Consider the following 16,441-nt stretch of genomic DNA (forward strand, 5'->3'; position numbering starts at 1 on the left):
CGCGCCAGGCCCGCGGCCAGGGCGGCGGAGACCATGGCCCGCCTCTGCAGCGCCCGGCCGGCGCCCAGCGAGGACCTCTTCTACGAGACCTACTACAGCCTGAGCCAGCAGTACCCGCTGCTGCTGCTGCTGCTCGCCGTCGTGCTGTGCGCGCTCCTGGCGCTGCTCGCCGTGGCCTGGGCCAGCGGCAGGGTGAGCGCGCGGCGGGCGGGGCGGGGTCTCTGCCCGGGGCGTTTTCGGGATCCGGGTTTAGGGTTTTCCTTCCCGTGTTTTCTTTTCTGAGAGCCAGCGAAGCAGCGCGGAGCCCTGCTCCAGCTGCTGGCTCCAGCTGCTGGGACCCCGGGCAGTCTCTGCCCCGCGGGCATCGCTCTCCGGGCCCGGATGCTTCTCTTTTCCCTCCCGGCCCTAACAGACCTCCGAAGTTTCTGCGTCCACCGGTTCTAGAACACTGACTCCACCACCAGATTTTCCCATTTTCCAGAGGGGAAATTCTACTGGAGCCCCTGTGGGAATTCGTTTCCTGCTTTTTTCTCCCTCTTTGGCAACGTGGGGCGGTTGTACCCACAGAGTCCCAGAAGGCCCCTTCGGTTGGCTCTCAGCGAGACCCCAAATCAATCCATTTTCAGGCCCTCTTTGAGGAGGAGGAAGGTCTTCAATTCCGTAGCTGGACGTGTCCTGCTCCTAGCTTTCTTTTCACTGCTTGGAGGCAAGGTGGGAAAATCAGATGGGTGTGGCTAGGCCTTGTTGCTCCACCCAAAGTCCGGAAAAAGGGGGGGACAAAGGGCAGGAGCAGTCGGGGGATTTGCCCGAGCAGATGCAGGTGGCGGAACCCCTGCCTTGGCTGCTCGGAAGGTGCAGAGGAGGAGCGCCCCCTGCTGTTCAAGAGCTGCTGCGCGCTGCCCCAGAAGCCTCTAGTTACGCCCCCCGCCCGCCACCCCAAGTTTATCCTGACTTGGTGACATTCATTCCTTAGTGTCATCTTGTGAGCTAAAGTCGTTTGCTTGCTTCCGGACACCAGGCGGGTGCCATAATTCCGGTCTGACAGTTAAAACTGTGGAAAGACCATGTTTTTACAGATAGCCGATACGGGATCAAAACTGGCTATTCTGTAACTCCCAGGTTTCACCGCAGCATGCAAGCGAGATACTAGATTGAACCATATGACACTGCCAACGTGGCTGATTAAAACAAAAAGATACAGTCTTTCCCCCCCCCCGCCCCCCCCGGTACTAAGGATTGAACTAGGGCCTTGTTGTTGAAGGTACATCCCCAGCCATCCAGGGATCAAACCCAGGGGCACTCTGCTGCCCAGAGTGTTGGGATCACAGGTGTGTACCACCCTGCCCGGCTTGCAGTTTCTCATGGTGCAACTTAATATGCATGGTGAACGGAAGTGCTGTGCTTCCTTCTCATGTTTGGGTTTGAGACATTTTTCAGAAATGTCCAGGGAGCTGCTTACTCTCCTTCTATCTAACTGGTTTCTCCTCATCTTGATTAAGCACCCTGAGCTCCCATGCAGTTCACCCCACACGCCTCTGCCCCACAGGAGCTGACCTCAGACCCCGGCTTCCTTACCACCGTGTTATGTGCTTTGGGCGGCTTCTTGCTGCTGCTGGGCCTCGCTTCCCGTGAGCAGCGACTGCAGCGCTGGACACGACCACTGTCTGGCCTCGTGTGGGCTGCATTGCTGGCTCTAGGCCAGGGATTCCTGTTTACTGGGGGCGTTGTGAGTGCCTGGGACCAGGTAAGAGGGATGGCGGCAAGGAGTGGGGGAGTCAGCACCCAGGCCAGTGCTGTGCTGCGTGGGCCTTCATCTTTCTGCGCCTACCCCAGGTGTCCTTTTTCCTCTTCATCATCTTCACTGTGTATGCCATGCTGCCCTTGGGCATGTGGGAAGCTGCCGCCGCAGGCCTCACCTCCTCACTCTCACACTTGCTGGTCCTCGGGCTCTATCTTGGGCCACAGCCGGACTCCCGACCTGCACTGCTGCCACAGGTAAGCATGCAGGTAGTACAGGCAGTGCCCTGGGCCTGCTCTGCTGCAGTTCCTCTGAGCATTTACTGAGTTATGACTGTAAGGTTGAGTGCTACAGCGGGTGCAGGACCCAGACACATGGACCTGGGCAATGCCCTCTTGCCACTGGTACACCAGGGCAATGTCGTGCCTCCTGATGCCAGAAGAGGGCCCTGGGCCCACAGGGAAGGGGGTCATAGTTCACCAAGAGAAAAAGGGTGTGGAGGCCGAAGCAGATAATGGAAACTTCAGAGAATGAAAATCAGGACTTGAGTAGTTTTGTACAGCTATGCTGGAGGCAGCAGATGAGGATGGTGAAGTGGGATTCCAGGCAGAGGAAAGGCATGTGCAAATTGTAAAGACTTCCAGACCTAAGACACCACATTGGCCCAGCAGCCAAGAGTCTAGAGCAGAGAGTGCTGGGAGGGAGACACTCTGGGAACCTCACAGTGTGGCACCACTTCCCCTGAGATGCCTGGATCCCTAACTGTAGAGCCAGACCCACCCCAGCCCAGTCTGGAAAACAACTTCAGCTACAGCCCAGACACCCTGCCCTGGTCCTGCTCCCTCTGAAGCCGGCCCTCTCCCACAGTTGGCAGCGAATGCAGTGCTGTTCCTGTGTGGGAATGTGGTGGGAGCCTACCACAAGGCGCTGATGGAGCGTGCGCTGCGCGCCACCTTCCGGGAAGCACTGAGCTCCCTGCACTCTCGCCGGAGACTGGACACAGAGAAAAAGCACCAGGTCAGCTGGGCCTGGGAGGCAGCCTGGACCCCTGCTCAGAGAGAATTGTTTACATTATGCCTGGGCTCTTTCACAAGCCCAGTGACTCTGAACAAGTTACTTGAACTTCCAGGGTGTTTCCTCTTTTGTATAAAATGTGATTATTGCCCAACCAACTCGGAAGGTTGTCGCTAGGCTCAAAGCACTTCAAGACATTATATTAAGTGAAGCACTCTAATTCGGGTGCTGGTACAGAGCATTAAGTCCCTAACGGTGATCAGGAAGGGATGGGGTGCTGGAACAGGCAGGCCTGAGGGGAGTACACTGGGAGGCAGCAGTGTGTGGGCTCCTGGGTAGTCTGGAGGGCTGAGTATGGGAGAGGTGGTGCTCACAGTGACCTTCTCCAGGAACACCTTCTCTTGTCCATCCTTCCTGCCTACCTGGCCCGAGAGATGAAAGCAGAGATCATGGCACGGCTGCAGGCTGGACAGGGGTCACAGCCAGAGAACACCAATAACTTCCACAGCCTCTATGTGAAGAGGCACCAAGGAGTCAGGTATGAGGAAGGGTGACCAGAGGGGAGGGCTGTGGACTGAGGTCCTGACACCGTTAACAAGGTCTGCCCTGCGCAGTGTGCTGTATGCTGACATCGTGGGCTTCACACGGCTGGCCAGCGAGTGCTCCCCAAAGGAGCTGGTGCTCATGCTCAATGAGCTCTTCGGCAAGTTTGACCAGATCGCCAAGGTCAGAGGGGGCCTTCCTCTCCACCCATGGACTCTCAAACACCCCATCCTGGGGAGCCCCTTCCATGGAGAGCTCCTGTCTGCTGAGACCCTAGTGGGAGTGGGAAACCCTCTCAAACGTTCCCAGTATGAGCTGCTCACATGCTCTTCAAATGTGGAGAGACTTCTCGACACCTCCACCAATGTCCCAGCTATGGTGCCCCTAAATATGCTCCAGCACAGGTGTCTCAAGACATTGCATCCAAAATCTAGAGACATAGTCAGGTGCTCCAACCTGGAAAGGCTCTTCCAAGAGAAATTTCCGCCTTCTGCACATACAGCTCAACACCTACTCAAACCCCAGGAGTGCAACCCATTTTGGGATCCCCCTCCAGGCCCCTCAGTCCTAGACTACTTCCAAGTGTGTGTACAAATGCATGTGCCAAAACTGGGGAGAGCCACAGATACCCCAGCCCTTGAGAATCCCTTCTGAGAAGATATCCACAGGGGACGCTTCAGTCACCCCCATACCAAGTTAAGGGAGTCCCTAGATCTGACCTAGACATTCCCAGCCTTGGAAGTTCTTCAGGATTACCACTCTTGCTCCCCACTTTCCCAACTCCCTCCTACCCCTCTGGCTTCTAACCAGGTTCCTCTACACACCCACACACACACTCCCAGGAGCACGAGTGCATGCGGATCAAAATCCTGGGGGACTGCTACTACTGCGTCTCCGGATTACCACTCTCCTTGCCAGACCATGCCGTCAACTGCGTGCGCATGGGGCTGGACATGTGCCGCGCCATCAGGTCAGCTCCTGTGGGATGGATGGATGGATATGGGGGAGGGCAGGTAGGGGATAGAATCCTCCTGGAGAAGAAGAGGCATGTCTCATAGACAGGGCTTACAGCAGGACTCAAATTTTCCCCCACACACTGTGCTCAGGAAACTGCGGGCAGCCACTGGTGTGGACATCAACATGCGTGTGGGCGTGCACTCTGGCAGTGTGCTTTGTGGAGTCATTGGGCTGCAGAAGTGGCAGTATGATGTCTGGTCCCATGACGTCACACTGGCCAACCACATGGAGGCGAGCGGTGTGCCAGGGTGAGACCTGGGGCCCCAGGCAACCACCACAGGAGCCAATTAGACCTGCCACCTAATGCCACCCTTTTGTAGTTACTTAAAATTAGTACAACCCTGCGTGGGGCTCAGGGAGATTCTGGGGTACAGGGAGGGGAGCTGGGAGGCACCCCCTGTAACACAGATCCTTCCTTAAATCACACTTCAAGAAGTGCTCTTCAAAAGAAGTGAGGGGTCCAGAGGACTTCCTTGCCAACTCCTACTGTTCCCCCCTTCCAGGCGGGTGCACATCACAGGGGCTACCCTCACCCTGCTGGCAGGGGCCTATGCTGTGGAGGACGCAGCCATGGAACACCGAGACCCATACCTTCGGGAGCTGGGGGAGCCTACATACCTGGTCATTGATCCTCGGGTAACAGCCCAGCCCAGACCAGACAGACTGACCCATACAAACCACCCATGTCTGCAGGCCTGTTCGCTTCTGGTTTGCTAGAGATTGAGTTTCTAGGTCCCAGTGGGCAGGCAGGAGGCACAAGCCTCTAAGGGATATGGGGGGCCAGGGGAAGGATCTGTGATCTTTACTCTCGGACTTCATATGCCCCAGGCTGAGGAAGAGGATGAGAAGGGCACCACAGGAGGGTTACTGTTCTCTCTGGAGGGCCACAAGATGCGCCCATCACTCCTGATGACCCGCTACCTGGAGTCCTGGGGTGCAGCCAAGCCTTTTGCCCACCTGAGCCACATAGACAGTCCAGTGTCCACCTCTACTCCTCTCCCGGTATGTGAACCTCTGTTATAAACCCCCACACTTAGAGTAAACCAACCCTCATTGTCCTCTGGCTCCACTCCCAGCTTCCCCGACTCATCAGTGAGTCATGAGTATTTGTGACATCCCCAGGTCCTGAACTGTCTGGTCAGCCCAGTCATGGGTTCAGCCTCCTCTTTGCTCTTCCTTGCAGAGAAAGCAAAGTTCACTGCTCTCTGCACTCACCTCAGAGAAGATGCAGGATCCCCATAGACACCATGTCTGTTGCTCCTCAGTCTCCCCTTTCCTGACACCCAAAGTAGTAGACTCCACTTCCTCCTGATTCTGACTCCAGCACTGCATACCTGTCCCATCAGGAAATGTCTATTTAATTCAGTTCCTGTAACTGCATGCTTTCCCTCAATCCCTGTTAGAATTGGGAAAGTGGGAAGAGGAGGAAAGGTAGTTGTTGCCTCCAGCCCTCAGCCTTTAGGTGTGGATACAGTGTGATACAAGTGAAAATCACACAGGGCCTTGAAAAAGGAAGTCACCATTAGCAGACCAGATAGAGGGGAGGCTAGCCCTTGTGTAGGTGAATCTAGAGCAGGGCTAGTTACTGTCAGATCCTATGTGCAGTGCCTTGATGTACACAGTGACCCCCTAGCTGGTGGAAGATCCTAGATCTCTGCCACAAGCAGGCTCTTCAAGTTGATGCTCAGTGATGAGCTGCCAGAACTCCCTCCTGCAGGGGCCAGGTCATGTTCCTAAAGATGTGCACAGGGTTAATCAGGTCCTACCCCCTTAGCCGGTTGTCCCCCATCTTACCCAGCCTTCCTGAAATCTGCTCAACAATCCCCATCGCATTTCTGCAAGTCTTCCCAGAGTCTTCTTGACTGGATAGACCCCTGGGACTGATGGGAAGTCTCAGAGTCCCCTTTCTGTGTTCCACCCCCCTCCACTCCTATCTAGCAGAAAAGAAAGCCAGAGGTCAGTGAACAGTGAGGTGACACTGGCAGCAGTGGTGCAGGGGAGGACTGGATAGGGGTCAGAGGGTTAAACTGGCAGGAAGGAGAGGAAGGAAAACTCCAAGGCCCTGCTGACCGGTATGGGCTGAGCCCTCAGGGTGGGGGTGGGGTTGCTACAAGCCCAGGCACTACAAGCACTGTGAGGTGACCTTGGGGACAATTCCTGTGGTAGAGATGCCTACCGGAGCCCATGCCAGACATCCTGCTGCTCTCCCACTGGTGTGCAGGCCTGGAAGTATAAGGCAGCAGGAGCAGTCACCCCTGTTCAAAGCTATCTCCTGAAGTAGGACCTCAGCAGCCGAAGAATTCTACTTCTTTTTTTTTGTTTGTTTGTTTTGTTTGGTTTTGTTTGGTTTGGTTTGGTTTGGTTTGGTTTGGTTTGGTTTTTTTCCGGTACCGGGGATTGAACTCACGACCTTGCGCTTGCTGGGCAGGCGCTGTGCCGCTGAGCTAAATCCCCAGCCCCCAAGAATTCTACTTCTAAGCCCCTGAAGTTCTAGGGACTTAATCAAATGAAATCTTGAGAATCACCATCAACCTACTCTTAAATGGTGGGAACTTTGGAGTAGGGGAGCAGTGCTTGTGCTGGTGTGTACTGTTCATCTATCCATTCCCTCCACTTTTTTTTCAGTGCTGGGGATCAAACCCAGGGCCTCAGGCATGTGAGGCAACCCTTGAACTATAGCCCCAGAACCCCAGCACCCCAGCACCCCTTCACTTTTTTGAGCATCATACTTTATGGCAAATACTAGACTACTTCTTGAGAAGGCAGAAGTGAATACAATATTTTTCCCTGCCTTCAACTTATACAGTGAGGGGATAGTAGGTAGTTTGAAAAAAAAGTTAGGCCTGGGCATGGATGCATAGCTCGGTCCGTACTGAGCACCTACCACTCCCCCTCCATGCCTCCTCCCATACACTAGGTTCTGATTTGGGGATGATGAGACCTTGTGACCCCACTTCCTTCACATGAACCAACGGCAGCAGGAGAAATGGCCAGCACACTTCTGGCCTGTGGTCCACAGAACTTCACTCTCCCGCAGCAGCTGGTTTACTGCTCACTTCTGCCTGGGCTGTGTTTTCCTACTGGGCAAAGGAGAGAATGACTAATCAGAATGATTTCCCTCCTTTTCCCCTTTCTTCCCTGTCCCTTCTTGTCTACTCCTGCCACCTCTCAGCTCAGTGTGGCTGACCTCATGAAGGCCAGAGGGGAGTCAGAATATTCTACATTATCACTTCAATTTAAACCAGACTTTTGGGCATCCAGGGTGATGGGAAAGTCTTTGTCTTTGGAGTTTGTGCACTCTTGAGAGTTTGGAGGTTCTAGCAGGGGAGTACAGCCACTCATATACCCTTGACCGAGGAAATGGTCCTTCTGCATCAGTGAAGGTCATCCTCTTTGACTACACGTACAGCTTCAGGAGGGACAAACATGGGTTGGTGAGGGAAGGAGACACCTACATAGGCAGCCAGATCAGCCAAATCAGTGCTGGCAGCCAATGTGGTGACAGATGTCACAGCCAGATCGCCCTCACATCCGATTAGTGCAGCCTTCAGGGAAGATGAGTCATGGCATATAGAAGATAAAGGAACCCCAATTAAGTGATTGAAGCAATGAGGAAATAAAGGATAGAAAGACCCTGGGAATCTGTAGAGCTAGGAAGAAACTTTAAGGAGGAAACAGGGTTTGAATTTCTACTTCAAGGGCAGATTGGGTTTGGTAGGGGAGAGACAGAAGTCATCAGAAGCAGAAGAAATATCTGGATCAAATGCCCAAGGCCAAGGACATATGCAGACCACGCTGTGCACGGTTGCTTCACTGTGAGGCAACACTCACCGTCCCCTCCCGTGTGTTCTCCTGACAGGAGAAGGCCCTGGCTTCCTTCAGCCCCCAGTGGAGCCTGGACCGGTAAGAAGATAGGAGCCACCCAGACAGTGTGGCTGACTGGGTGACCTGTCTCCATCCTTCCTGGGGGACTGCTCTGCTTGCCCAGATGCTTTTGAGGGTCCCCCTGATGACAGGCTTGGTTGTTACTGCACAGGAGCCGGACCCCCCGGGGACTAGATGATGAGCTGGACACCGGGGATGCCAAGTTCTTCCAGGTCATCGAACAGCTCAATTCTCAGAAGTACGGAAAACAAAGAGGGCCAGAAGGTTCTGAGGAGTCATGTGGTGGGGGAAGGGTGATGCTCCCCCAAGGCCTGGGAGGGAAGTGAAGGGCTGTTCTAGAGGGAAGACCCACCTGGTCCCTCCTCCTGTCCTTTCTCTGGCCTCCTCCTGTGCTGGCCTGTCCCACCACGACCTCTCTGGTGTTACCACCCCTCACTTCTCATCAGACAGTGGAAGCAGTCGAAGGACTTCAACTTACTGACACTGTACTTCAGAGAGAAGGAGATGGAGAAACAGGTGGGCTGGCGGGGGTGGAGGGGACACAAAAGGATTTCCCAGCTTCAGTTCCTACGCCTAGGAGAGGGATCAGGCCTTGTATGTCCTTCCCCGCCTCTGGTCTGCTCAATTTTTGAGCTTGGAACAAGGGCCTTGGGTCTCTGCCAGACAGGCAAGTCATCCCATACATTGAGTTAGTGGTGGTGAGCAGGGCGAGCTCCTTGGAGAACTGGTAGGGGCTACACGGAACTGTGAAGGGTGGGGCATTGAGGCTGGGGAACCCACCACTTCCCTCCGTTTGACACGTTTAGGGCAATGAGCAGAGCACACGGCCTGTCTCTGCCTACCCTTTCCTTCCCTTCTAGTATCGGTTCTCTGCACTCCCTGCCTTCAAATACTATACAGCCTGCGCCTTCTTGGTTTTTGTGTCCAACTTCATCATCCAAATGCTGGTGACAAACAGGTAAGGGCACACTGGGCAGGGAGCACCCGGCTCTCCTCCGTGGCTCCCCTTGCCCTTCCTGGCCCCTGAGCCACATGGTCTTCTTTTGCCCACCCCCTTAGCTTTGGGCACTTGCCCACGGAGGAAGTGCGTTGCACAGTCTTCACTATAATACTGTTATGCACGTCCGCGTGCCTGTCTCTTTCGGTGTAACAACAGCCCCGTAAAGGAGCCTGTGCTCCCACTGAGAGGCCCAGGTGAGCTTAGACTAGGTCCCTACTCCCATCTCTTCTGTGAAGGTCTCTTTTCAAAACTCAGCTGAGTTCAAGAGCTTTAGCCCAGAGATTAGTCTAGTGCAGCTGTAGCCACTCTTATGAGCCCCAGATGTTGTTCCTACTTTAATGGTTTCTGATCCACCCAAATACTTCCCTTAAGCTCTCCAAAAACATCAGACTCTAATGATTAGCTCGGACCCCATCAGCAGCTAATCTGGATCCCCACCACTCTGCCTGGCAGCTCCCACCCAGACGGCATAGTACACTCCCGCAGCGCACCCTGTCCTACCTCAGCACAGCCTCCTTATCTTTCCGCAGGCCCCCAGCTCTGGCCCTTACTTACAGCATCACTTTCCTCCTCTTCCTTCTCCTTCTCTTCATCTGCTTCTCAGAGCACCTGACGGTAAGGCGAGCTGGGAGGTAGAAGTGGTGAGCTGGGGCCCTGCCTATGACCTGGGCTGAAGAAGATCCCTCAGCCCATGGCTAAGACACACATGCTTCCTCCACAGTGGTGTATCCAGAGAGGTCCCAAGATGCTGCACTGGCTGCCTGCACTGTCTGGCCTAGTGGCCACACAACCTGGACTTCGAGTAGCCCTGGGCACTGCCACCATCCTCCTCGTCTTCACTATGGCCATTGCCAGCCTGGTGAGGGCAAACGGGATCCCTGTACCTGGAAGGGCAGCTAGATTAAGGCCAAGGGAGGCTGGGAATGTTGTACAAATATAAAGAAAAAAAAGTCTCCCACAATCTATCATCTGCACAGACTCATTGTGAATAACGTTGTGATGGATGTCCTTCCCATCCCTTTCCTATGTAGGCAGATATTTGTTACTTAGATTCCTTGGCTGAAATAAATAACAGAATGTATAATCATTCCTAGAATTTTGTCCCTGAGAAGCACCCGGGTCATCCCTAGCCAGAAGAGGAAGCTAAGGCCCAGAGAAGTTAAATGGCTGACAAGATCCAGGCAGATGGTGCTCATAGCGCCGCCTTACAGTCCCTCTTCACAGTGAGGATGCAGGCTGAGGCTCCCTCACCAACTCGAAGTAGCAGAATCCACCCCTTTGTAGGAGTCTGGCCCTAACTCATCCCTAGGTCAGCCAAAACCCAGATAAAGCCACCATGGTGTCAAGGAGCTGTCTGCCTCCTCAGCCTCTCACCTCCTTCTGCAGTTCTTCTTACCAGCATCAGCAAACTGCCCTTTCCCGGCCCCCAGTATGTCCTCTGTGGATTTCAACCTGTCCTGGGAGCTGCCTGGGTCGCTGCCTCTCATCAGTGTCCCTGTAAGTATCACTTGCACCCCTGGATCTCCTTCCCCAGGCCCGTCTTCAGCGCCCTACCATGAGTTGAAAAATACCCATCCTGGGCTGGGGATGTAGTTCAGCGGCATAAGCGCCTGCCTAACAAGAACAAGGTCCTGAGTTTGATTCCCAGTACCAAAAAATAAAAATAAAAATAAAATAAAAAATAAACAAGTGGACTGGGACAGACATAAATCACATCCAGTGTGTGTTTGTGTGAATGATGTCTCCTGTCTCCAAACAAGCCCAGGGCTCCAGGAGGGACACGGTGGGAGCTCACAGGTGTCCTTCGACGCCTGCCTGTGGGACATGCCCACTCCTGACCCCTTGCCTGACCCCACAGTACTCCATGCACTGCTGTGTGCTGGGTTTCCTCTCCTGCTCCCTTTTTCTGCACATGAGCTTTGAACTGAAGCTGGTGATGCTCCTGCTGTGGCTGGCAGCTTCCTGCTCCATCTTCCTGCACTCCCACGCCTGGCTGTCAGACTGCCTCATCGCCCACCTTTATCTAGGCCACTTGGACTCCAGGTGCGTATGGCCACTGGACAGAAGGGTGGGAGAGGAGGGGCAGTGAGGGTTACTTGGGCACTAGGGGCAGCGTAGAGGCCAGCAGGAAGGAACAGAGCAAGGGACAACTCTGATCTATGGCCTCTTCAGGCCAGGAGTCCTGAAGGAACCAAAGTTGATGGGAGCTATCTCCTTCTTCGTCTTCTTCTTCACCCTGCTTGTCCTGGCTCGGCAGGTAAGCCACACACCTCAGCCCTGCAGCACCTCCCTGTGAACAGGGGAGCCGGAGCCCCTATTGGAGACTTGGTCTTTCTCCTCACCAGCGTTGAATTCAAGTGGTGTGCTCACTGGGAACTTCTAAGCAAGCTTTCCTGCCCCCTTTCTTGCTCCTTCACTCCCCACTCTGCCTATCTATCCTCCTACCCCCAAATCTGAGAAGGCCATGCTTAAATGAAACACTGCTGCCAGTTCCGTACACCCTACTTTGAATCTAGTTGGCCATTTCCAGCCCTAGACGCCTTTTCTCCACACTGGGTGTGGAGTGTGTTCAGACATTATGCAGTCGGGGTACAAACATTCAGGAGCTGGGGCTTCCCTGCACTCTCTCCATGGCCCTCCCAGAATGAATATTACTGCCGCCTGGACTTCCTGTGGAAGAAGAAACTGCGGCAGGAGCGGGAGGAGACAGAGACGATGGAGAACCTGACCCGGCTGCTCTTGGAGAATGTGCTTCCTGCACATGTGGCCCCGCAGTTCATTGGCCAGAACCGGCGCAATGAGGTGACTCCTGATCCCTGAATCCTGAGCCGCAGGGGCCATAGGGACTACATTTGTATGAAAGTCTTGGCCCTTAGTCCATCCTCTTTGGACTCTACACCAGTGGGTCAGTCAGCTGCTGAAGTCCTTGCCCCTGACAGATGCTTCTATTTTCACAAGATTTTGGTCTCTGTCTTTAGTGAGTGTAGAATCTCTGTATTTCAAATTCTTACTTGGAAGAAGAGGTTTTTTTCCTCCAACTCATGACTATTCCGTAACTTTCAGAAGCTTGGTCAGTGTTGATGGAGTTTTCTACAAGACACAGTCTACCAGCCAGGCATAGTGGCACATGCCTGAAATCCCAGCACTTGGAAGGCTAAGGCAGGGGTACTGCCTTGAGTTCGAGGCCAGCCTGGGGTACATAGTGAGTTCAAGGCCAGTCTGAAATACATAGCAAGACCCTGTCTCAAAAAAACAAAAACAGACAAACAAAAAAGATACAGCCTACCTTTCTCCCTAGACCTGCACTATCCAATATGCCATGAACCACATATGGTCACTTAAATTTAATTTTTTTTTTTTTTTTTTTTTTTTTTTTTTTTGTCTTTTTGAGACAGGGTCTCACTGTGCAGTTCAGGCTGGCCTTGAGCTCACTTTGTAGTCCAGGCTGGTCTTGAACTCGCAACGATCCTCCTGCTTAGCCTCCAGAGTGCTGGGGTTATAGGTGTGCACTACCACGCCAGACAACTTTAAGTTAATTAAAGTTTTAAAATTCACCTGGATGTGGTGGTGCTTGCCTATAATTTCAGCATTCCAGGAGACTGAGCTGGAAGACTGCAAGTTGGAGCCCAGCCTGGACAACTTAGAAACCTTGTGAGACCCTGTTTCAAAATAAAATATAAAAAAGGCTGGGGATGTATCTCAGGGTGAAGGCCCTGGGTCCAATCCCCAGTGCTAGCTACATTTCACGTGCACAGACAAATGTGACTAGTAGCCACAGTATCTGGCAGTACATCTACATAGAATGTTTCCACCATTGCAGAAATTTCTATTGGATGATGCTACTCTAGAGCCTCAAAAGTCTGGCTATAGTGAATCACCCGTAAAAAGTCACCCACAGATACTTGCCACATTGTTGCACCATCTTTTTATACCACCACTACTTGGCTCTGTGTACTGTGGAAATGCTTTTGTCTTAGACTAGGAGGTATTAAAAGAAGGAGTTCAGGAGCTATTTCACAGCCTTATGATGCTCTTGCCTCTTCCCAGCTCTCAAGATCAAAAGTAGCTCTACTTCTAGTTTCTTCTCTTGTAACTGATCCTGTTTCTCTTTTCATATTGGCTGTTAGAAAACTTACATCCAGAATCCAGGACTAGCAAGGACTTTGTGGCACCCGTTGTGTGAGCACCCTCAGATCTGATTCTACTTTATCCTGTTATCCTTATTTTCCCTTTGTCTTGTACTTACTCCCTATTGTTGCTTTATTTGTTATTCCTGTCTTTACAAACTGATGTGATATGACACATTTCAACAGTGAGAGGATTTAAAACTAATTCCCACTGATAGGATCCCAACTCCAGGAGTGAGTCCCTTCATTTAGCTGTGAGGTGATCCTGACCCCAAATCTCTGTCCTCAGAGTCACAATGACACAAAATTTTAGACTCCTGAATCACATCCTGCGGGTAACCAGGTCCTACCTCTCTTCCTCCTTTCTAGCCTTCTTGAACAAAGAAACTAGGAATGTGGGTACAGGAGGAAGGCCTCTGAAATGTGGAACACATGACATACGCCCCTCCTCCTGTCTCTCCCTCCCCTAGGACCTCTACCACCAGTCCTATGAGTGTGTTTGTGTGCTCTTCGCCTCAGTCCCAGACTTTAAGGAGTTTTATTCTGAATCCAACATCAACCATGAGGGGCTAGAGTGTCTGCGACTGCTCAATGAGATAATTGCTGATTTTGATGAGGTGACAACTCCAAGGGTATCCCAGACCCTACGTCCTGGGCTCTAGAGTTTCCCACCAGTCCCTCTTTCCACTTTGCTGTCCTGTCCATGAAGCCATTCCTATCCACCACCACCCCCTCATTCCCTCTGCTTCTCCAATGCCCCAGCTCTATTCTCTCCAACAACACCACCCACTGCCAACTCTCTCCTTCCTACTGCCAGCTTCAACCCTGGAGCCTTGTCCTTTAGCCTCCTAAGGCCTTGGGCTGAGCTTCTGGGTGAGGGAAAGGGAATCGAGCGAGAGAGACTGGGAACAAAGCCTGCTCTCTGTACAGCTTCTCTCCAAGCCCAAGTTCAGTGGAGTAGAGAAGATCAAAACCATTGGCAGTACCTACATGGCAGCCACAGGTTTAAATGCCACCTCTGGACAAGATGCGCAACAGGTACAATACCCTTCCTTCCTTACGATTCGTCCCCATGCTCTCATTGGTGGGCTCACAAGTAGGACTTATTCTCGTGCCCTCATTGGCCCATCCTGGCGGCGGGCCCTTTACCAGGATGCTGAGCGAAGCTGCAGCCACCTTGGCACCATGGTGGAATTTGCAGTGGCCCTGGGGTCTAAGCTGGATGTCATCAACAAGCACTCATTCAACAACTTCCGACTGCGTGTGGGTGAGTCCCCCTCCCACGAAGGCAATGTGATATCTCATCTTCTCAGTTTCCCCACTCCAAGTCCCTTGTAAGCTGCTCTCCAGATTACCCCTGCACCCCGCTCTCCATACTTACTCATTTGGATGAGGCATGAAACTGCTGGGCCGAGAGCTAAGAGGTTCATTCCTTCCCTTCCCTAAGCCACATTCCTCCACTCCAGGGATCCTTCTCGTTTAAGGCTCCCTTGACCCTTCCTTCTCTCCAGTTCATCTCACTTCCTCTTCCTCACTTCCTCTTCAAAGTTCCTCTTGTAAGGGCTTCTCCTCATCACATCCTTTGTCAGGGTTGAACCACGGACCAGTGGTGGCCGGAGTGATCGGGGCTCAGAAGCCACAGTATGATATCTGGGGCAACACAGTGAATGTAGCCAGTCGCATGGAGAGCACAGGAGTCCTTGGCAAGATCCAGGTGAGGGAGATACACTGGAGGAATGGGGGAAGGGGACAAGGATAGGGCTATCGCCATCAGCCTTACAACCTTCCAATTGCAGGTAACTGAGGAAACAGCCCAAGCCCTGCAGTCCCTGGGCTATACGTGCTACAGTCGAGGTGTCATCAAGGTTAAAGGCAAAGGACAGCTCTGCACCTACTTCCTGAACACAGACTTAACACGAACCGGACCTCCCTCAGCCACTCTAAGCTGAGATTCCTACCCCTCCTAAGATCCTCTGGGATGTCTGGAGCTAAGTCAGAAGCTGCCAATGTAGCTGGGAATCACCATCTCCTTACCCCTCAACAGGATGGTTTCTTCCCAGGTCAAACTGAATGTGTACATGTGTGTGCATGTGTGCATGCGTGCACTTGAGTGTGTTGGAAGCGATTCTTTTCACAAGCTTAGAAGAAGACTTCTTAAGCCTCCCTATCTACCTCTTAACTTGATTCTAGTATGTTGCACATCATAGAATCATACAGAATTTTAGCCATAACTCAAAACAAGGATTACGTCCTTTGCTGTCACCTTGTGTAGAGGACCACCTGGGTAACTTTCCCTAAAGGAGGAGCAATTGTCTCCATTTTGGCTGAACCTGACCCTATTTCCATGTATTGATATGTACAGAACTGTCTAGGACTTTTCCTTATCCCTCCAATTGGCTTTAAGCAATCTATATCAGTCCTGCCAGGGTACAGGCATGTTTCCCCAGACCCACAATTGTTCCCTTGTGTGAGCTGGGACGAGGAGGGATGTAGGGCCAATGCTCCATGCTGTCGGCTGGGACTGAGCCTCGAGATAGAGGCTATGACTTCCTGGGGCTTGAAAGATTACACATCAGAGCTGAAGCACTGACCCCAAAACATTAGATACTATCTCAGTTGTGTGATGCAGATTACTCTTTCTGCACATCCTTCTCTCTGCATATTGCAGGGGTGATTTCGGGCCTCCTACCTAGCCCAGCTCACAGCACTCACATACTTCCTGCCATTCTCACAGTCAGTCATCCTCAAGCCACTCCTCTCCTTGAATTAATTAATAAATTTAATTATTAATTAAACTCTGGTTCAGCCTTGGGTCAGGGCCTTTGTTCCAGATGGCCATCACTGTGGCTGAACTTAGGACCCCTTGGCTCCCCATAACTACAGATATGCCTTAGTGTCTTTATTCTTGCTGTGGGTTGCACTGGAAGTGGTAGACTGGCATTAACTCCCTAGAATTCCAGTAACTTTTCATGGGATCACAAATATAAACTTCCTACGCTGTGATGAGGACCAGGAAGGGCTCTCTATAACCTAACCAGAAATACTGGAAGAAATCTCCAGAAATGTCATTTGACTTTTACTCATTCAAACACTAAATAACTACTTATTATGTACCTG

General features: G+C 52.4%; 1 protein-coding gene across 1 annotated transcript in view; it reads left to right on the plus strand.

Annotated features, from left to right (window-relative positions):
• Positions 1–15,894, plus strand: part of Adcy4 (adenylate cyclase 4) — a gene marked incomplete in the record, with an annotated part of 16,311 nt that extends 417 nt beyond the window's left edge. The window contains 25 exon segments of the mRNA XM_005377013.2: positions 1–192; positions 1,547–1,744; positions 1,834–1,995; positions 2,606–2,755; positions 3,142–3,290; positions 3,367–3,478; positions 4,138–4,265; positions 4,402–4,560; positions 4,816–4,948; positions 5,141–5,314; positions 8,172–8,215; positions 8,349–8,435; positions 8,644–8,713; positions 9,058–9,155; positions 9,728–9,812; positions 9,919–10,056; positions 10,584–10,694; positions 11,056–11,240; positions 11,370–11,454; positions 11,841–11,999; positions 13,795–13,941; positions 14,255–14,362; positions 14,477–14,591; positions 14,914–15,038; positions 15,121–15,894. Coding sequence (XP_005377070.1) covers positions 34–192; positions 1,547–1,744; positions 1,834–1,995; positions 2,606–2,755; positions 3,142–3,290; positions 3,367–3,478; positions 4,138–4,265; positions 4,402–4,560; positions 4,816–4,948; positions 5,141–5,314; positions 8,172–8,215; positions 8,349–8,435; positions 8,644–8,713; positions 9,058–9,155; positions 9,728–9,812; positions 9,919–10,056; positions 10,584–10,694; positions 11,056–11,240; positions 11,370–11,454; positions 11,841–11,999; positions 13,795–13,941; positions 14,255–14,362; positions 14,477–14,591; positions 14,914–15,038; positions 15,121–15,273 — 3,234 coding nt within the window.
• Between the last annotated feature and the right edge of the window lie 547 nt (positions 15,895–16,441).

Source organism: Chinchilla lanigera, unplaced genomic scaffold (genome assembly GCF_000276665.1).
Source record: "Chinchilla lanigera isolate Chin_1 unplaced genomic scaffold, ChiLan1.0 scaffold00008, whole genome shotgun sequence".
NCBI lineage: Eukaryota > Metazoa > Chordata > Mammalia > Rodentia > Chinchillidae > Chinchilla > Chinchilla lanigera.